The sequence below is a fragment of the Nematolebias whitei genome, chromosome 12 (assembly GCF_014905685.2).
Source record: "Nematolebias whitei isolate Nwh7 chromosome 12, NemWhi1, whole genome shotgun sequence".
In the NCBI taxonomy this organism is placed as follows: Eukaryota; Metazoa; Chordata; class Actinopteri; order Cyprinodontiformes; family Rivulidae; genus Nematolebias; species Nematolebias whitei.
The window spans coordinates 8,810,256-8,831,779 of NC_056509.1; the positions used below are offsets into that span (position 1 = coordinate 8,810,256).

At 43.6% G+C, this 21,524-nt stretch overlaps 1 protein-coding gene across 1 annotated transcript in view; it reads right to left on the reverse strand.

The window, feature by feature from the left end:
- The window catches only part of ankef1a (ankyrin repeat and EF-hand domain containing 1a), a 157,753-nt gene that overhangs the window by 119,591 nt on the left and 16,638 nt on the right, over positions 1–21,524 (reverse strand). Inside the window, exons 4-6 of the mRNA XM_037686078.1 lie at positions 21,288–21,437; positions 18,884–19,007; positions 328–1,150 (exon numbers count right to left, since the gene is read on the reverse strand). Of these exons, the coding sequence (XP_037542006.1) occupies positions 328–1,150; positions 18,884–19,007; positions 21,288–21,437 (1,097 nt within the window). The remainder of the gene's footprint in view (positions 1–327; positions 1,151–18,883; positions 19,008–21,287; positions 21,438–21,524) is intronic.

Sequence of the window (21,524 nt, forward strand, 5' to 3'; positions counted from 1 at the left end):
TATATATATATATATATATATATATATATATATATGTATATATATATATATATATATATATATATATAGATATGTGTGTGTGTGTGTGTGTGTGTTTGTGTAGCAGCAGCCATCCTGGATTTTGATGGGGCAACCCAATTTTTTAAATAAACCTTTTTTACGCCTAGATGCAGCCACACACCAAAATGGAAGCCGGTACCTCACAATTTTTTCTTCAACTTATCGCGCTCACTACCTTCACAGATGGACTTGATGATGGTATTTCTAGTTCCCCCTTTTCACTCTGTGCTGAAGAACAAAATCTCTAACAGACATTCTCCTTCTTACCCCTGGCTCAGGAGGTACTGAACCAGCTCAGCGTTTCCAGTGGAGCAGGCCACCATCAGCGGCGTCTTGTAATATTCATCCTGAATATCCACAGGTACCCCCTGCTTGAATGCCAGGTCCAGGGTCTCTAGATTTCCACCTTTCACACAGTAGTTGATGTTGATGTATTCTTTGTTGAGTTTCTTCATGTACCATGCTGAATCGTTGATTATGGGATGTTTGGGTGGGTGGTTGGGGTCGAAGCGGCGGATGTCTGAGGAGTTGTAGTACGTCTCGATCATGAAGTAAGGGGGCCCTCCATCTGGACGCCGAGGCTTGAGCTCTGGCAGAAGGGTACAAATGGGCATGGGGAGGACAAATTTACACTTCTTCTTCTGCTGTCCTTTTTTTCCCTTTCCCCCCATCTTTTTAGGCAAGTATGAGGAGATGAGGTAGGCTTTCTTGATGTACTTGACACCTTTGATGAAGTCAGTGATGTTGACGCTTCCCTCTCCTTTCTTGTCGTGGGCTGAGATGACTTTAAGGAGATGACTTGATTTAATAGGAGCATTTAGCTCCTTTAACACCATAACAAACATCTCTGAGGAAACTGTTTCTGTTTGGTCCCCAAAGGCTTGCCGTAACTCGGCCTGAAACTCATTGGACCAGTCGTGGAGGGTCAGGGCCCAGAGGTCGGACATAAGGCTGATACTGTCGGATTTGTTGCCTTTCCCCTGAAGCCTCTCTGCTTTCCTCAGTTCTTTGGCTGCTGCTTTGTGACCGAAGTCTTTGGCGATCTGGCGTGGCAGCAAATTGTCCTGGTTCTTCAGTTTAGGGTTGCAACCTGAACATAGAACAAAGTTTTATGAAACAAACACCAATGTTTCATCAAATGAACTAATTGTTTATGACTCTGTTGTGATCCAATTTTTTTCTGTACATTTTTCGGCGTGATTCTCGTCCCATAGTTTTCAAGCTCTTTCAACAAATCATAAATCAAAATGTTCAGCTCTTTCAGGACAATCCTGCTTTGACTTTTGGTATTGGTTTAACTTTAGCTTTTTGAAATATTTAGCCTTTTCTGCCATTTTTTTTTCTCATAGAAAATAAATTTAGTTAATTTTACATCTTTCAGATCTTGAGATCTGTTTACAACCTTTTTTTTTTTTCTTGCTACTCTACGGTGAAACCAGACGTGGTCCCCCCCCACACACACACACACCCGCTTCCCTGCTGCGCTCTTTTGTCCTGTGAACCCTTAAAAAAGCCTCTCTTTTTTTTTTCCTGCATACCTCTCAATTGGAAGGATCAGCTGGTCTCTCAACAAAATCAATCAACTTCTCCCAACAGGAGTCAGGGTAAGGAGGACCCCTCTGACCTCTTTAAGGAACAAATTGGATTCATGATGACAACTAGATTCTACTGTTTGGGTTGGTGGAATCTGGTTGTCTACAAATTCGTGTGGAGGTGTTGAAGCTTGACAGTGCTCGGACTGAATGTGGAGCTGTGACAGGGAATTGTTAGCAGCTGTTATTGCGCCGCTCAAGGTGGCTGCATGTTGGAGCATCTCTGTTACTTTCATTCTGAGATTTTGCTTTTGGAAACTTTAAATCCTCTTTTTCTGGATGTAAATCACATTTTTTGGATGATTGTTTCCTCTGGTATCGGATGCTGTGCAGCTGGAAGGATTTTTACTGAAACTTTTTTAGTTTTGGACATTTGTTATGATGCGTAACCATGGCAACAAGGCAGTTTCTACGACCAACAGCAGCTGATTAACATCTCAAAAGCTCAAGTAATATCTCAACTACAGCCCTAAATTTCAAATGAGTTGAAAAGGATGTTCTGTGGACGCATTTTCATCTACCTGCCAGCTGTGCTCGAGTGCCTGACCCCTGAGATCCTGGAACTAGCAGAAAACACGGCTCATGACAGCGGAAGGACAGGATCGTCCATCAGCACCTACAGTTGGCTGCCCGCAGCGATGAGGAGCCCAACAAGCTGCTGGGAGGAGTGGTCATTGCCCTGGGAGGATTTCTGCCCAACATTCAGGTGATCCTGATCCCAGGAGGCCAACCAAGTGCTATAAGAGGGACCATCACAAGAGATCCTTCCCGCCCACAACCATCAACATCTAGAACAACTCTTTTATGAAACAAGGAAAATGAGCTACAACATTTAATTTCCCTCTGGGATTAATAAAGTATTTTTGAATTGAATTGAATTGAATCAGGACTGTGTTCTTCCTGGCAGCACTCATGAATGGTGGAATAATCTGGAGAAGCTGTGAGCTCGACTTTTGGAGTAAAGGATCAATTCAGCTGTTTTTGAGTTTCCATCAGAGAATATGTACCAGCGAGACTTTAAAGGCAGAAACAACAATTACGAGTTCTGCCTGACCCAAATTGTGGCCTTGATGCCGGACTTATCTCAACTCCTCCTGGAATGTTTTGAAAACAACAAATATGCTTTGACTGTCTCCTCACCCCTCCCTTCTCCAAGGCCGTGGACATGTAACAGAACCTCAACTGAGCTGAAGATGAATGTCACCTCTTATATGGACAATGGCTGAGGGGGGGCTCTGGACTATGCTACGACTTTTCCTTAAAAGTTCAATGCTTTCACCGCCTATATGCACATGTATAACGTCCGTTTATGTTGCTTTGCTGTGGTAGGTTTTTTTGATGCCTCAAATTGTGCCCTGTCTAGGACACGGTGTGGGAGATCTTTTTTTATACCATCTCTCCTCATGTTTTCTTTCCTTTTCTTATCTAAGCAAAATATTATTCTGAATAAGAATAAGAAGGCCGCACTAATTATTTTAGCCGCAGCTTCGTGCACTACGCCCATCTTCAGACGACTGTACATACATAGTCGTGTTGTATCTCGGTGCAATGCCAATAAAGTTTACTCTGATTCTTCTGATTCTGATTCTTTACTGCTCCTTTCACATTTTGTTTTGGTTCAGCTTTTTTCAGCTTCCTTCTGCAAATTTAAACTTTTTTTCAGCTACTTTCAGTTAATTTCAGCTGTTTTTTCAGCTGTTTTGTGTTCAGTTCAAATTCTTTCTGTGAACTACAACAGTTTTTGATTCTTCTAACTTCTTTCTGCTAATTTCAGCTGCTTGTTTTGCTCCTTTCATCTTCTTTCTGTAAATTTCAGCTTTTTCTCCTATTTCAGCTACTATTTAGCTGTTTCTATGCTAATTTTAGCATTTTCAGCTAATTCCACATTATTTACACTCATTTCAACTTTTTTCAGCCTAATTCAGCAAAAATGTGCTCTCTCCACTTCCTTCTGGTAATTTAAGCTTCTTTCTGCCTTTTTAAGCTACTTTTCAGCAGTTTTGAGCTAATTTAAGCTTTTTTCATTTTTTTCTCTGCTTCTTTCAGCCTAATTGGGTGTTCTGTCTGCTTTCTAATACTAATTTAAGCTTGTTCTACCTTTGCAACTAGTTTTTAGCCTTTTTTTTTTAGTTAATTTCAGCTGTTTTCAGATAAATTCAACTCCTCCCTGAATTGCCATCTTATTGTGGTGGAGGAGTTTGTGTGCCTGAATGATCCTAGGAGCTATGCTGTCTGGTAGGGTCTCCCAAGGCGGATTGGTTCTAGGTGACAGGATAGACAAAGAGCAATTCAAAAGACTTATATGGACAAATAACACAACAAAGAACTCAATGTCCCTTGCCTGGATGTGAGTTACCGCGGCCCAACCCCAGAGCCAGGCCTTGGGAGGGGTTCGTCGGTGGTTGCCTGGTGACTCATGGGGCCTGGTCGAACTCAGCCCGAAGGAACAACATGTGTTTGCCTTCCTGTGGGCCCACCACCTGCAGGAGGGGCCATACAAGTCGGGTAATGCCATGGGCAGTGGCCTAAGGCGGGGGCCTTGGCACTCCCGACCCTGGCTTACCAAAGTTGGATCTTGGAATATGGAATGTAACCCCTCTGGGGGGGTGGGGTTGGGGGGGCTGAGCTTGTGCATGAGGTAGTGCTGTAGTACTCGAGACTGGTCTTGATCTTGAGACCGCTCTGAAGACCACTTTTTGATGGTCTTGGTCTTGTCTCGGACTCGACTGCATTTGGTCTTGGTCTTGTCTCAGTCTCAGACATTGAGGATTCGGGATTTTATTTCAAGACCAGTCAAGACCACAACTGTGGAAATATCACTAAACTGCCAGAATATTGTCCAGTTTATTTGTTAACATCCTTGTTTTTATTGGATGCAAAACGTACTAGTTCAAATCCAAATGATAACGTGACTCAATGCTAAATACATTTTTTGTTACCGCTGTCATGCCCACCCGCTTTCACTCACACGTGTCACTCCCAGTGTTGCCAGATTGGGCGGTTTTCCTTCTGATTTTGCTGGGAACTCTGAGAAGATTTTTATTGGATTGTTACATTTTGCCACATATCGTTAAATTACCTTGGCTTGTACTGATGTGCGTTCATGTTCAAACAGTAAATAGCCTTAAACAATATATTGATTGGGCAGATTTTTGTGTGATGTGGTGGTTTTGAAAAGATTTTTGGGCTGGGAAACCTCGACTCTATATTTGGCAACATTAAGAAAGTGAGAAGTGATTGTCTGGGTGTGGAAGATGTCTGACAAATCATCAGTTATAAAATTTGGCTATTTAAATTACAAACAATATACTTGTAACAAATATCCATTTATGTAACTGTTTAGGTGTATGTCTACTACTTTACTGAAACCACTGTGCAACTATATGGTTATCCTTGGTCTTGAGTTTGGACTTATGAAGAGTGCTTTGCCTTCAGTTTTTTTTAAGGCTTGGCATGTGATGAAACTGCTTCCAATTTAACAGTTGTGTAATTTTATTGTTGAATCACATGCAATTAGGTCACTAAATGTCTGATTTCTTTGTTATGTATTTTTGAAAATTTATAAAAGCAGATACATTCATTCAAAAGCAAACTTAAAGTTGATGTATGTAACTTTCATTAAAAAAATTATAATAAAATGTTTTATTTTATTTGAGGTCTTGGTCTTGACTTGGTCTCGCCTTCCATCGGACTTGGTCTCGACATGGTCTCGAACCCTAAAAGTCTTGGTCTTGTCTCAGTCTCGGTACACTCTGGTATTGGTTTTGACTTGATCTCGGGTTAGGTGGTCTTGAACACAACACTAGCATGAGGTTAAGGGGTACCAACTAAATATAGTTGGGCTCAAATCAACACACATCATGGGCTCTGGAACCAATCTCCTTGAGAGTGGTTGGACCATATTCCACTCTGGAGTTGCCCATGGTGAGAGGTGCAGAGCTGGTGTGGGTCTACTTTTAGCCCCCTGACTTGGTGCCTGTGTGTTAGAGTTTTCGCTGGTAGACGAGAGGGTGACGTCCCTGCATCTTCAGGTGGGGGGAACGGGCTCTGACTGTTGTTTGTGCCTACGCACCAAATGGCAGTTCAGAGTATCCGGCCTTCTTGGAGTCCTTGACAGGGGTGCTTGAAGGTGCACCAGCTGGGGACTCCTTTATTCTGCTGGAGGACTTCAATACCCACATGGATAATGACAGTGTGACCTAGAGGGGCGTGATTGGGAGGAATGGCCTCTCTGAACTCAACTCCAGCTGTGTTCTGTTGTTGGAATTCTGTGCTAGTCATATATTGATGCATGCTCAATAATCCAGGTAGAAAATATTCTGATTGCACAGAATGCAGAATATGATTACCACCTGGTAGTGAGTTGGGTCCAATGGTGGGGGAAGATGCTGGACAGACTTGTTAGACCAAACGTGTAGTGAGGGTTTGTTGGGAAAGTCTGGCAGAAGAACCCTTTAGAAAAATCTTCAACTCACACCTCCAGGAGAGCTTTAACTGCATCCCAGCTGAGGTGGGGTCATTGCGTCGGAGTGGACCATGTTCCGCATCTCATTTGTTTAAGTGGGTGCATTGAGCTGTGGCCACAAGGTTGTTGTTGCTTCTCACAGTGGCCATCCTTGAACTTGGTGATGGACACCCTGGGTTAAGGAGGCTGTCAAGCTGAAGAAGGAGTTCTATCGGGCCTTGTTGGCTGGTGGGACTCCAGAGGCAACTGAGGATTGCCAGACGGCCAAGCAGTCTACAGCCTTGGCTGTTGCTGAGGCAAAAGCTCAGATGTGGGAGGAGTTCGGTGAGGCCTTGGATAAAGACACTCGGTCAGCTCCGAGGAGATTCTGGCAAACCATCAGACGGCTGAGGAAGGGAAAGCAGCTCTTTATCAACACTGTGTTCAGTGAAGGTGGGGTGCTGTTGGCCTCAACCAGTGATTTCATCAGGAGGTGGAAGGAATACTTCTTGGACCTTCTCAATCCCACTGGCACATCTTCCATGTAGGAAGCTAAGTCAGGGAACTTCGATGTTCTCAATGGGTTATGGGAGTTTGCTCATCCAGTCTACATGTGTTTTGTGGACTTGAGGAAGGCTTTTGACCGTGTTCCTCGAGGTACACTGTGGGAGGTGCTCCGTAAGTATGTGATTGGGGTCCCATTGCTACGGGCTGTTCGGTCCCTATACAAGCTGTTCAAGAGTTTGGTTCACACATGCCACCCTTTAGGGTGGGAGTTAGTCTCTGCCAGGGTTGCCCATTGTCACAGATTCTGTTCATAACTTTTATGGACAGAATTTCTCAGTGCAGCTAGGGGGTGGAGGGATTCCGGTTCAGTGGCCTCAGGATTCCATCTCTGCTCTTTGCAGATGATGTGGTCCTGTTGGCATCATCATGCCATGATTTCCAGCTCTCACTGGAGTGGTTCTTAGCCGAGTGTGAAGTGGCTGGGATGAGAATCTGTAGAGGTTCTGGGTTTTGTCCTGTCTTTGTCTGTTTCCTCATGTTTTCAGTTACGCTCAGTGTTTTCCCTCCTTGTGTTCAGCCCTCGTCTCACCTGTGTTCAATGCAATCACCGCTAGTGTCTGTTATTTGTTCCAATCAGCCTGTGTATATATATTCAGCTCCCTCGTGTCTTGTCATTGTCTCCAGATTGCCCTTCTCTGGTGTCGTGATCTGCCTCCTGTCCTATCTGCCCTGATCTGCCTGTTCTCTGTACCAGTGCGTAAGCTGTCCTGTCAGCGTTTTGATCTTGTTTTTGAGAATAAATATTTTGAACTTTTTATCTCGAACCTCTGTCATCTTCTTGCACTTGGGTTCAACACACCAGATGGCAGATCGTGATAGAATCAGCACCTCAAATTTGATGCCATGGTCCTCAGTCAGAAACCGGTGTATGTCTACTATTTTGTTGAAAACTTTGGATCAAGGGTGAGGTTCTGCCTCAAGTGGAGGAGTTCAAGTATCTCAGTGTTTTGCTCACGAGTTAGGGAAGAATGGAGCATGAAATTGACAGACAGATTGGTGCAGCATCTGCAGTATTGTGGACTCTGTGCCAGTCCATTGTGGTGAAGAGGGAGCTGAGCTGTAAGGCAAAGAACTCTGTTTACCGGTCAGTCTACATTCCTACCCTCACCTATGGTCATGAACACTGGGTAGTGTCTGAAAGAACAAGATTGTGGATACAGGAGGTTGAAATGAATTTCCTCTGCATGGTAGCTGGACTCTCCTTTAGAGATAGGATGAGAAGTTCAGTTATCCAGGAGAGACTCAGAGTAGAACTACTGCTCCTCCACATTGAAAGGAGCCAGTTGAGCTGGTTCGGGCATCTGGTAAGGATGCTTCCTGGGCACCTCCCTAAGAAGGTAATTCGGGCATGTCCAACTGGGAGGAGACCCCGGGGAAGATCCAGGACACACTGGAGAGACTACTGAAGAGTTGGCCTGGGAACTCCTTGGAGTACTCCCAGAAGAGCTGGAAGAGGAGGCTGTGGAAAGAGATGTCTGGACCTCCCTGCTCAAGCTGCTACCCCCGAGACCTGACTTCGGAACAAGCAGGAGATAATCAATGAATGGATGGATGGATGGATATGCTAATTTCAGCTTGTTATGCTCCTTTCAGCTTTTTCTGCTATTTCAGCTACTATTTAGCAGTTTTGGGGGCAATTTTTTGCTTTTTCAGCTAATTCCAATGTTTTTTTTTAGCTCGTTTCAGCTCTTTCCGCTTCCTTCTGATAGTTTAAGCTTCTTTCTGCTTTTTCAGCTACTTTTCAGCTATTTTTCTAAATTATGCTTTTTTAGATACTTTACCTTTATGCTTATTTCTGTTTATTTTATTTTAGACTTCCGGGAAGATGGCGCCGCTGTGCATGGCCTGCCCTCCACCTCTGTCTGCAGTGATTGTGTTTTTTCTGTTTTTGTCATTTTTCACCTACAACATCGACTCACTGCTGGTTTATGAATGTCATCAACTCCTAAATCTCCGACTATCTGCCACCAGTCTCGCTTTGTTTGATCATAATGATCGTAACTCTGGACCCCCTCTTGGACCCCCACCTCTGCTTGAAGACGTTCCTGTTTACCTCTGCCATGGTATCCTGCCCGCTCGAAGACATCGCTCCAGGCGCCGTGGAAAATGGGATGGCCGTCTTGTGAGGTTCAAAGCCTGCCGGGCTGCTGCTGCGGATTCCTCTTCAACCGAGGACCACATCTTAAATCACCTGTCCTGGCGCTGTGCCGATCCACCTGAGTCCTTCCCGGTCCCATGGGTCGGGTCACGCTTCCACAGCAGACCTGTTCGCTGCGGCTGGGCTTCCGGTCGTTGGAGTCGCGGGTCGAACTCCACAAATCTGAGACCGCTGGTCTTAACTTCATGGACAACTTCTGCTGTGATTCCTACAAGGATTGCACTGATAAACGCCAGATTTCTGGCTAATAAAACGTTCATCTTGAAGGACTTTTTCCTCCTCCACCGGTCTGGACTTCTTCTGCGTGTCTGAGACGTGGCTCTCCTGTGGTGAGTTCATGGACCTGTCGGAAATTTTACCACCGGACTGTTCTTATTTTACTGCTCCGAGAACATCAGGCAAAGGTGGTGGATTATTAACTATTTTCAAAAAATGATGGAACTGCAGGGGCCTTTCTGGGTGGAGTTTGCATGTTCTCTCCGTGCATGCGTGGGTTTTCTCCGGGTACTCCGGTTTCCTCCCACAGACCAAAAACATGCATGTTAGGCTGATTGGTAACTCTAAATTGTCCCTAGGTGTGTGAGTGAGAGAGTGAATGGTTGTTTGTCTCGTTTGTCTCTATGTGGCCCTGTGATAGGCTTGCGACCCGTCCAGGGTGTACCCCGCCCCTCGCACAGTGATTGCTGGACATGGGCACCAGTGACCCCTGTGACCCAAAATGGAATAAACGGGTAAAGAAAATGCATGGATGGATGGAACTGCAAACTGGTACAGATACCAGCTAATTTTTTGAGCTTTGAATTGCTATGTTTTGAGGTGGGCCGTTCAAATCCCATTTTTTCTGCTGTGTTATACAGGCCACCCAAATATAATAAGGACTTCATGGCTGAACTTTCTGACTTTTTAACTTGGATTCTGCTCAGATATGATCGGGTTTTGATTCTGGGAGATTTCAATATACATGTCTGTTGCCCTGAAAAGCCGCTGACTCAGGACTTTCTAGATCTGATCCAGTTTCTGAACTTTGTACAGAATGTTACAGGACCAACTCACCAGCATGGCCACACACTAGATTTACAAAGTAGTATTAACCTTTGGTTTATCTGTTTCTGAGTTAGAAATTGGGGATGCAGTTTTCTCTGACCACAAACCCATTTCTTTCAACACCTCTTTTGTCAACGAGTCCAAACCCCCTCCCCCTCCAGCAAGGCCTTGTCAAATATTTAACCCTTCCACTGCTGCACTCTTTTCATCTGCTTTTACTAAAAACTCTCTCTCAGTCTGTGAAGCCTCTTCCATCAACACCCATGAGCTAGTCACTGTACATCAAGAGACCTGTGCTAAGGTGCTTGACCTACGTACACCATTAAAAATTAGGCATCCAAAGCGCACGCCACACCCTTGGATGAATGAGATCACTCGTGCAGCCAAACGTCAATACAGGAAAGCTGAACATAAATGGAAGAAGGACAAACTTCACGTTTCTTTTATCATTCTAAACTCATGTTATAAAGAGTAACAGGCCACTGTTAAATCAGGAAAAAAACAAATATTTCTCCCAAATCATCGCCTCAAACAGCCACAATCCCTACGTTCTTTTCAATACAATTAACACCATTTTAACTGTGCCTCAGTCTGCCAACAGGTTGGTCTCTGCAGTGTGACGACTTTGCCAGTTTCTTTGTTAAAAAGGTTGAGTCGATCAGGTCACTGATTCCTCACACCACAGCTGACCCCCTGTCTTTGACCCCTCCACATCAGCCTTTAACAAGTGTGAACCCATTTCCCTCTCATTTCTAAAGCCCCTTATCCACGGGGCTTTTTGGTACTCCTATGTAACTAGTTGTGGCCGATTGCGTGTTTTATCAACAATGCCTTTAGCGGTGGAACCCACCCCATTTTTGGGACCTAAATCTCTGAGGTCCCAGGTCTGGTTCTTGTAGGGTCTAGATGTGACATCAGCGCACTGTAGGTCACTGATTGGTCAGGGGGCGTATTCATTGGTGGAGGGCGGAGATTCAGTCTTCCACCAAAAATCCCAATCCGCCATTTTCTTTTTCACCCGCATAACAGACAACAAGAAATCGGAGGAGCTTATTTTGGAATATTTTATAAGGTAAAACAAATAATCATGGCACAACCGTGGTCGAACGCTGAAGTTCAGGCATTTCTCTGTTTGCTGGCCGATGAACAAGTGCAGAGCGAGCTAGATGGAACGAAACGAAATGAAAAGATTTTTCAAGAGGTGTCTGCGCAGATGGCGGTGCAGGGCTTCCATCGCACACCAAAGCAAAGAGGAAAGCTTAAAAAACTAAAAAGCGATTACAAAACGATTAAGGACCACAACAGTAGGAGTGGAGCAAACAGAAGAAACTGGAAGTGGTTTGTACAAATGGATGCCATTTACCGCAAACGCCCAGCCAACAAAGGGAGGGAGAGTGGCCTAGACATGGCCACTGCTCTTCTGGAATCTATAGCTGATGGTGAGTGTATTTTATTTACTTTAAGCATATTTCCTTTTCCTCATGCAACCGTTTCTTTGCGTTTTCTGAAAGTACTCTGAACAAACGAGGCTGACACGGTTAAGTCGTCATTAGTTAGCATCATTGCTAACTGTACTCTGTTGCTGTTTTTCCACTCTTATTTTGATGCAGAAAGTCCCACTGAACATGAAGGTTCGCCAGATTCTGCTTTTGACTGTCCAATCCTCCCCGCTTTTGACCCTTCCCGACCACACCAGCTCCAAGTACATGCACGCCACTGGGCGCATGCACTCCACCGGGCAACACGCAGCAGAGCGGCACCAAACAGCACCCGTTACTAGGTAAGAAGCAACAATCGTGTTTAACATCACATTGATCATGTTGATATGAATGTTGTTTTGATTTGTTGTAAAACACCTTGCATGTATTCAAACTACTTGTTTATTCAGTTGTAATGTATAAATGTTAAATTTAATTATTCATTTATTACTTAAACTTTCATTTATGAAGTTTATTATTGAAATTATACAGGGTGTAGTGATTTTTGTTCAGATTAACGATGCTCTGTTCTTTTTCTAAATTAGCACAACCGTTGTAAATGACTACATGTAGTTTATTTATGCCCACCTGCTTACTATCATTAAAGTACAAGACTGCTTTATGAACAGAATCATTTCTGATCTTGTGAACAAACACCTTTTGAAATTAGCAGGAACTTTAATGTAAATAATTTATTTAAAAACTATACCTGTACTTCATCATCTAACAGACATTTTCTTGTGTGTTATTCCTAGGCCATAGAAAGCGCAGATCAACAAGTGCAGCAGAGAGCTTTGTTTCTGCACATACAGAACAAGAGGAGATGAACCGGAAGCAGAGAGAGGAACACTTCCATTTTATTTGTGAGGATGCCAAAAAAGCAAGGCAAGAAGAAGCTGCGGAGAGGCAACGCCAAGCTGCAGCAGCGAGGAAGCAGGAGAAATCAATTAGGAGGGAGGAGATGGCCTTGAGGAGAGAGGAAGCAGATCTTTGCAGAGAGGAAGCAGCACAGCGAAGGCAGGAGGCTGAACAGAGTGCTGCTGTCAATCAGGCACTCCTTGGGGTGCTGGAATCCATTGCCCGTTCCATGGCAAACAGACATGTTTAAAAATATTTAGAGTAGATCATAGTTGATCTATAGAAATGTAGATCCTGCAAGGTAAGCCCACAAATAGCCAAACATGTAGCTTGTTAAGTTTGCATATATAATTAGTGTATAATTATTATTTTTTTTTGTACAGGTCTTTATTTCTAATAAAAGAAACATTTTCAAGTCTTGAGCTTCCATCTGATCATCAAAAGTGAAGTGCTTATAGTGTTTTTTTACGTCAATAGTGTAGGATAAGTGAAGTAATTGTCTTTTACCTGTAACAATGCTGGTGAAGATTCTCAGTTATCCTTGACACGGCAAATCCCCCCCAAAACAGATAAAAACAAAACCACAGGACTTTTTTAAAAACTGAAGACGTTTCGCTAATCATCCGAGGAGCACTCACAATTCAATGAAAAAAGGAATATGGGATTAAAGTTATAAAGCTGTGGTGTTCTGTAAGCTTGCTGGAGATTGATCTGCATGTGCCAGTCTCCATAATACAAGCTTACGGCACACCACAGCTTTATAACTTGAATCACACTCCTCGTTTCATTAAATTGAGAAAGAGCCTCGGATGAGAAGTGATACATCTTCAGTTACAAATAAAGTCCAGTTTTTTTATTTATGTATTTTTTCGGTTTTATCTGTAATGAGTACTGAAAAACGTAACCATAATACAGAATGTCCATGTGTTGTAAATGAACATTGCAGTGGAGTTAAAAAGGTGTAGGACTTGTGTAATCTACGTTTACAATCATCCTCATTCAGGAGGTTTTTAGTCATTGCATGTCAAACACCTCGGCCATGATGTCCATCTTGTGGATCCAGCAGCTTCTGCATCTTTTTCGCCCAAGGTCAAAAATTCTCTCCACGACTTTCACTGTGGTACAAAGGAGCACTAACTTAATATTACTTAACAGCACTTCAATCATGAAGATAATTTGCGACAGCTTAATTTAAAGAGCTGCATGGTAAACATAAGCTCTGAAAGAGTTGTTAAATATCAAATCAAATGTAGGTTATTATGTAATGTACGTAATATATATATATATATATATATATGTATATATATATATATATATATACATACATTGTATACATATATACAAATCAAATTACAAAAAGACTATTAATCCCAGAGGGAAATTAAATGTTATAATTCACGATCCTGGTTTCATTAAAGAGTTGTTCTAGATGCTGATGGCTGTGGGCAGGAAGGATCTCTTGTAGCAGTCTGTCTTACAAGGGATCTGAAGAAGTCTCTGGCTGAAGACATATATATATATATATATATATATATATATAAATATTAAAATAGATTAATGTATATATGCATAAACAAATATAAAGTTCTTGTTGTAGGTTTTGGTTCTTTGTTAAAAACAAAAATTAAAGAGATTACAGTTTTTCTAAAACTACAGCCGCTAAAAAACGCAGCATATGTGATAGAAGCACAGCAGCAGTGTTTGATTTGCCATTTTTACACGAACCTGGTAATAAGACATGTCTGTACATTAAAAAAACAAGAATAATTATTAATCCATGTTTATTTTCAAATCAACACTTTAACGTTCACTTGTATCTAAGGAAGGCTGGGGAGGTAAAAAAAAGATTAAGGGGTGGAATTAGGATAAGTTACAGCTCATGAGGTAATCCATCATAGCATCTCTGACACCTCGGCCCTGCTCTCCATCTTGCGGGACAGCGACCGGGACGGGCTGTGCGGCTGGTTCTGCTTCAAGTTCATCGAGGTCATCCATTTTGGTTGTGTGTTGTTTTCCGGCTCTTCTTCTTCTAACACATGTTAGTGGTGCTTAGAAAAGAGCTTAATGTAGCACTACCGCCACCAGCTGGTAAGGTGCGTTGATATTAATAATCCGCCCACTAGAGGTGAACATTCCGCCCACTAAACGGGAACTATAGGCAAAGTGGAGACACAAAAATAGAGGTCCCACTAGAACCGGACACAACAGGCTACAACAAGAACCAGACCTGTGGATACCAGGCTTAAATGACGTCATTGGTCATATGAAACCCTCAGGTTTCCCTGCTGACCCCATTCCTGCATCATTTTTTAAACAAGTCCTACCCTACATTGGACCCTCTGTTCTTGACATTATAAACAGCAGTATGGCTACAGGTGTAGTTCCTGACGCTTTTAAACATGCAGTGGTAACTCCTTTATTAAACAAACCCGGACTTGACCATTCAACCTGCTCAAACTTCAGACCCATCTCCAAACTTTCCTTTCTTCCTAAGATTCTGGAGAAAATAGTTTTCACTCAATTAAACGAGTTCTTGAGTGGAAATTCTATTCTTGAGATCTTTCAGTCTGGCTTTAAGAAACTACACAGCACCGAAACAGCCTTGGTTAGGGTCTGCAACAACATTCTTCTGGCAAATAACTCTGGTCAGTCTGTAGTCCTGGTACTCCTTGACCTTACCGCTGCATTTGATACTGTGGACCACGGTATCCTTTTATCCCGGCTAGAACACTGGGTTGGGATTACTGGTGCAGGGTTAGAATGGTTCCATTCATACCTGAGCGACAGGAGTTTCCGTGTTAATTTTGCTAACACTATCTACTTCAGTGCCTCTTTCCTGCGAGGTCCCACAAGGCTCCATTCTTGGACCCCTTCTGTTTTCTTTGTATCTCCTCCCCTTAGGGTCTATCCTGAGGAAACATGGTCTTTCCTTTCATTGTTATGCTGATGACTCTCAGATTTATCTGCCATTGACACCTAACAGTTCCTCCTCCATTCAACCTTTGTTAAAATGTCTTGATGACATCAAGACTTGGATGGCTGGGAACTTTTTGAGTTTTAATGATCAAAAGACTGAGGTCATTGTGTTTAACCCTAGCTCTGCCACCTTCACTGATCCTGCAAACCTGGACTCCCTTCAGCCATATCTAAAACAGTCTGTTACCAATCTCGGGATAGTTTTAGACTCGGACTTTAAGTTTAACAAGCAGATAAATTCTGTTCTTCAAAAAAGCTTATTTCAGCTAAGGCAGACAGCTAAGCTCAAGTCTGTCCTGTCCAGATCCGACCTTGAAAATTTAGTTCATGCATTTATTACAACCCATAACTCGCTTTATGCTGGGGTCAGTCAGGTCTCTCTCTCACATCTCCAGCTTGTCCAAAATGCTGCAGCTCGGCTACTAACAGGAACTCGCAGGTTTGAGCACATTACTCCAGTTCTGTCCTCTCTTCGCTGGCTTCCTGTGCGTGTCAGAGTTGATTTCAAGATTCTTCTGCTGACATTTAAGTGTGTTAATGGCCTTGCACCGACATACCTCTCCGACCTCCTTCATCCACTCCTTCTTGGGCCTTGAGATCATCAGACCAGCTGCTTTTGCCCATACCAAAAACCAGGCTGAAGCTCAGAGGAGATCAGGCGTTTTCAGTCATGTTCCTAAACTCTGGAATAATCTGCCCATCAACATTCGACGGGCCACCTCAGTCTCTATTTTTAAATCTCTCCTCAAAACACATCTGTACTCATTGGCATTTAACACAGTGTGATCTCATTTGGTATTTCGTTGTTGATGATTGTGTTCATCCATTTTGCTTTTACTCCCTGACATTTAACGCAGGGTGATTTGATTTAGTATTTCATTGTCTCTCATTATATTTAATGTTTTATGCTTTTATTCATGTTGCTGTAATATGTTGTTATTAATGCTGTGATCTTATTTGATAAGCACTTTGATAACAGTTACTGTTTTAAATGTGCTATATAAATAAATGTGACTTGACTTTTTTAAACCTAGTTCAACAAATGTGTTCTTTCTGTTTTCTTCTGTTAATTTAGTCTTGTTCTTCCATTTCAGCTACATTTCAGCATGTTTTTAGCTAATTTCAGCTCTCTGCATTAAGCATTCACAATGCATTTTTGCAGGAAATGCAATTTCTCCAGTTGTATTTGGGAATGTTTTTTGAACCCGTCAACTTTTTTAGATTTTTCTACCTGGATTATTGAGCATGCATCAGGATACTTGGGAATGTGTTTTTTCAGATTGCATATCTTTCAGTTTGATTTAGCTTCCTGTCTTCTGGCTTTGTGAATCAAAATTATAAGCTGGCTCTTAAACCCTCATTTTCCGTCTGACATTTGGGGTCGGGGTGGGGGGGTAGGCTGCATGGTTGGGGTCTGGGCTGTGGGTGGGTATTGGGCCTTTGGGGGCAATTGGGGGTGGGGCTGGTGCTCCGGTTCTCCCTGGATTGTTTGGATCCTTTGATCGGGGTTCCTGGTTCTGATGGCCAGGCCTTTGGCTGGGGTGGCTGCCAGGTTCTGGCAGGAGGTCAGCTGTGGTTGTGTGTGTGTGGTCGTTGGTAGTGCGTGGCAGCGGTCAGGGGCGTGGCTTCACTTAGACGGAGTGCTGGCTGGTCGGCCTCATGTGACATTCATGGTGTGGGGTGCTGTGTGTGTGTGTGTGGGGGGGCGGTGCATGGGTGGCATGCCGGGGCTTCTCCGGGCCTGTGGTGTGGGGCTTTAGAGATGCATTAGTGCGCTGGGCCGGCCTTCCTCGGCTGCTGCTCCCTGCTGCTCTGGCCCCCGGCCTGGGGCCGGCTTGCGGTCACTGTTGGGCAGGTTGGGCGCATGGACGGCCCAACAGAGGCTCTGTCGGGCTGTCTCTGTGTGCCTGTTTGTCTCAGGTTGGGTTTTGGGTGCCCCCCCTCTCTTGGGCCAGTCTTGGCCCCCCATTTGGTGGGTCGTGCTCCCCTCCGGTGGTGGGCCCCCCAGCCGCTGGTGCATTGGCGGCTCTCAGCAGCTGGGGCTGAGTGGTGGGGTATGTGCAGGCCCGCCCTGGTGGCTGCCTGCGGGGGCTTGGGTGCCCTGGTTCTGTCGGGCCTCTGTTGGGGGGTGGTATGACCTCGGGACTCGGGGCTTGGTGTCCATGGCCGGATCCACTCTGGAGGGGCGGGTTGCCGGCGGGGCCTGTTGACTCGCCGCTACGGCTTCCTGGGGGTTTCTGCATTGTGGTTGCTGGGGATCGCCCAGGGCTTCCCTTTGCTTCTCTCTCTGGGGTGTGCGGGTGTCCCTGTTGGGGGACTACCGGAGTTCCGGGCTTGGGGGCCGCTGTGTGTCTGTGGTTCCAGTCTTCTCTGTGTTACCTTCGTGTCCTGTGGGGATGGATTTATGGGTCCCCACATCCACTATTGAACATTTTTATGGAGAAACATTATAGTGATAAGCATGCTAACACATGTGTTTAGATTCAGGTGTTTATCAGATACACACTCAGTTGGGTTGTGGTGGCCATCAAATATATATTGTATTACCATGTACTCAAAAAGCGTTCAATACAAAAACAACTGGACTTTATTTGTAACAGAAGACGTTTCGCTCCTCATCCGAGGAGCTTTCTCAATTCAAAGAGCAGAGTGAGAGATACAGGTTATAAGGCTGAGTGAGATAAGACACACACACACATAAGACACACACACACACATATATGTAGATTGGCAGTTCACACCTAAAAACCTAAACAGTAGATCTTTGTTCCTCTAATTCACAGTCGAGGCCCCTCTTTTCCCATCAGGTGTGAAAACCAGCTGGGAATCTGTTTTAAAGTTGCATTATATGTTTTTGAAAGTGGAAATCTGAGGCCTCCTCCTCTGTTAAGAGACAGCTTTTCTCTTTTTACATAAATTGCTTCCTTCACCCTCCTCTCAAACCATCTGTGTTCTCGGTCCAAAATGTGCACATTTTGGTCCTCAAAAGAGTGTCCCTTATCTGTGAGGTGGAGGTGAACTGCGGAATTTTTTGAATTCATCATGTCCTGGATGACTGAGAATCTTCACCAGCATATTACCATGTACTGTATAAAATACTTTCTAATGATGTTATAACTATCATTATATAAGTTGTTTGTTGTTGTGGTTTCTTGGTTTTGTCTGTTTTTTTTGTTTGTTTTTTTTCTCTTTCCGCAGGTCTAGAGGCAGACTTCAATGATGTTGATTTGTGTTCTCTTTATCGCTCTCTCTCTCTCCTCTATTCCTATCTCCTTCTTTACATTTTAACTCTTCTCTCACTTTTCTGCTTTGTTATCTTCTTTGTTTTCCGTCCCCGTGTCCATTACATCTGAAACAAACCCAAAGCATATTCTAATAAAATTTTATTTATATATCAAGAGGAGCATTAAGGCCAGCCATAATGCTCTGCTTGTGAAAGTAAATCTGTTGGGCATCAATTTGACACTCAGACAATAATTCTAAGTGTCACAATGCCGGACAGGACAGGGGAAAATAAAAAAATAAAAATGAATAATAAAAAAAATAATAATAAGCTTGCAAATGTCCAAATACAACAAAGCCAATCTTCATGCTGTAAAAAAAATCCTCAGAGCAAACTGTTCACAGCCACCTTTTCCTCATCCACAGAAAGAGGCCTGAGCTTGTTATAATAAAGATTCTGCAGCGCTCACTTCTCAAATTGTACCTCTCTGAGTTAAGAACTTGCAGCAGCTGGCGTGGCCTGTGGCAGCAGCATAGTGTAAAGGTGTGCAGGTATGAAAGTTGACCACCCCCACATCTGCTGAGAACGCAGATAGCACCTGAATTACCTGTGAGACACAAAACGCCACAAACACTTCACAGGATGCAGAATGTGAAGCATCACCACACAAAATCTAAATATTCATGAGGTGTCGCTTAAAAATTCAGTACTGCAGATTTAAATACAAAACCTTTAAATATTTTTTTTATAAAATAATATACTTAATCCTAATTTCTATTAATGTCACCCCTCATGTGTTTCATTTTCACATATTTGTTAATAAGGCTCTGTTTGCACTGGATGACAACCTCCATTTTTTGAGTTTTCTGTTTCCTGTCAGTGGGACGTTCCTACAGAACTTCACCTAGGAGACCTGAACCACCTGAGCTGACTCGTTTTGATGAGGAGGAGCAGAGGCCCTACTCTGAGCTCCCCATGAATGACGGCTGAGCCCCCCCCACCCCCCACCCTGTGAAGGAAGTTCATTTCAACAGCTTGTAACCGATCCGTTCATTCAGTCATGGTCCTAAGCTCATGACAGTGACAGATGGAGTGGACCAGCTAATACAGAGCTTTGACTTGTGACTCAGCTCTTTCTTCACCATGACAGAGCAAATGTCTTCCTTATTGCAGGACAAGGCCCCACTCCCTCCTGCCGTCATCCAGGAACAAAATTCCCAAAGACTTGAATTCTACCTGAGGCAAAGATTTATTCCCAACCTGGAGGGAGCATTTCTGCTTTTCCCAGTTTGGAAGCATGGCCTTGGATTTAGAAGAGCTGACTGTCATTCCACCTGCGTCACACTTGATTGTCAACCGGCCCAGTGCACGCTGAAGAGTATGGCCTGAAGACCTGATGAGGAGACACTTCAGAGCCAAACCATTCTCCATCATCAGATGGAAGTGGTTCTGCTGAGAACAAAAAAGAACGTGCAGCAATTTGGGTCATGCAAGTGAAATGGCAGAACCTCACCACATTCATCCCTTTTTCCACGATGAGAACAAGTGTCCTAAAGATGAAGGAGAAACAGCTGCACGGTGCACAGGATTTATTGGGACAGTGACAGCAAGAATTGTTCTCTGCAGCCATTCAATGAGAGTGGTGAGGTTTGGTTGGCTGTTGCCAGATCACTAGCAGATGCACTACCCAAGCTGCTGCCTGCATAGACACTATGCTTCAAATTCTCTACGATCAAGCAATGCATGGTAACGAAGGCTGAATCTCAGGGGTGGCTCAGCCTGTCAGTACGTCTTTGTGATCTACTGGACGATCTCAAAGGTATTCTGGGTAGATTGCATGGCATTAAAAAAAATAAATACGTCAGCCGATCATTCATCTATGAAATTTGTCTCTTTATTGACAGACAGGGCAGCCAGTCTGAGGCCCCGTTTACATGACGTGAAACGTTCGGCTGTTGTTTTACAGACAACAGTCCTCATTCTCTCTGAAACTGAAAGTTTCTGAATCCAGGTCTCAGAGTGGAGATTTCGGGGGAACTCCCTGTGGAAATGTGAAATGCTCCGCAAGTTTGAAGTGGCACATGTGCACTACAGGCGGCTGCAGTCCAAAGTTTTTCTGCACTAACAACAGTTATAATAAATGTCAGAGAGCAGAGTGTTTTTGTGCTGCTCACCCTTTTTCAGTATATAGGCACAAAACTAATAAAATCTAGGTTCCAATGAGACGTTAGTGTCTTCACCAGTTTGGATGTCATGCAGACATTGCATGCACAATCAGCTGAGCCCTGCATCAGGGTTGCCAGATAAATGTAAAATGTCTATTTTACCCCCTCCTTTTCTGTGCATATGTTCAACAAACACAGCACACACCTCATCTTAGAATATCTTGACTCAGCACATATGACAGTTTAGGTCAAAATACTATAATTTTAAAGCCACAGTGCTATAGTTCATCATTTCTTATCTGGCAATCCGAATGACATGGAAATTACAACATTTTCATGTAAATCCGCTCATTTTCAGTTTATTACCCCCAATAAACATTGAAAAAACACTAATGTTTCCAGAGGTTGTTCTGTTTAAACAGGGCCTTATAGCCGGTAGATCACTTTGACTTGGTCATTTTAAAAGGAACTGCAGGATAAAAAAGTCTGGGCACCCCAATCTATCTCATAGATACGCTGCCACCCTGATAATTAAACACAACTTCATTGCAAACGTGTTGTGCATGCTCAGAACTTTCCATGAACTGTTACATGTACTGGGGAACCTCTTGTGTTCTTCTGAAACCCTGAAAAGATGATCCACGTTCTGGTACATTTATTTTATGTCATCCAGTGTGAAGTAGGTATACGGTGAAAGTAAAGTGCCTCAGCAGCTACTGCACCTCAAAAAAGCCCCCCATGGCAGCGTAATGAACTGCAGTGAAGCACTTTTTATCCAGAGCGTGGGGGTTTCCTCCCTTCCTGAGAATGGCTCGAACGAGCAGCAGGGAGCCGGCCCTGGCTGCCTCCATCAATGCCGTCACCCCCGTTTCCTGACAAGAGCAGAGGTTCTGTTTGAAAAAGTACTTTTTTTATATATATCTTTATCCTGAACTTTTTATAACCTAATGTGAAATATG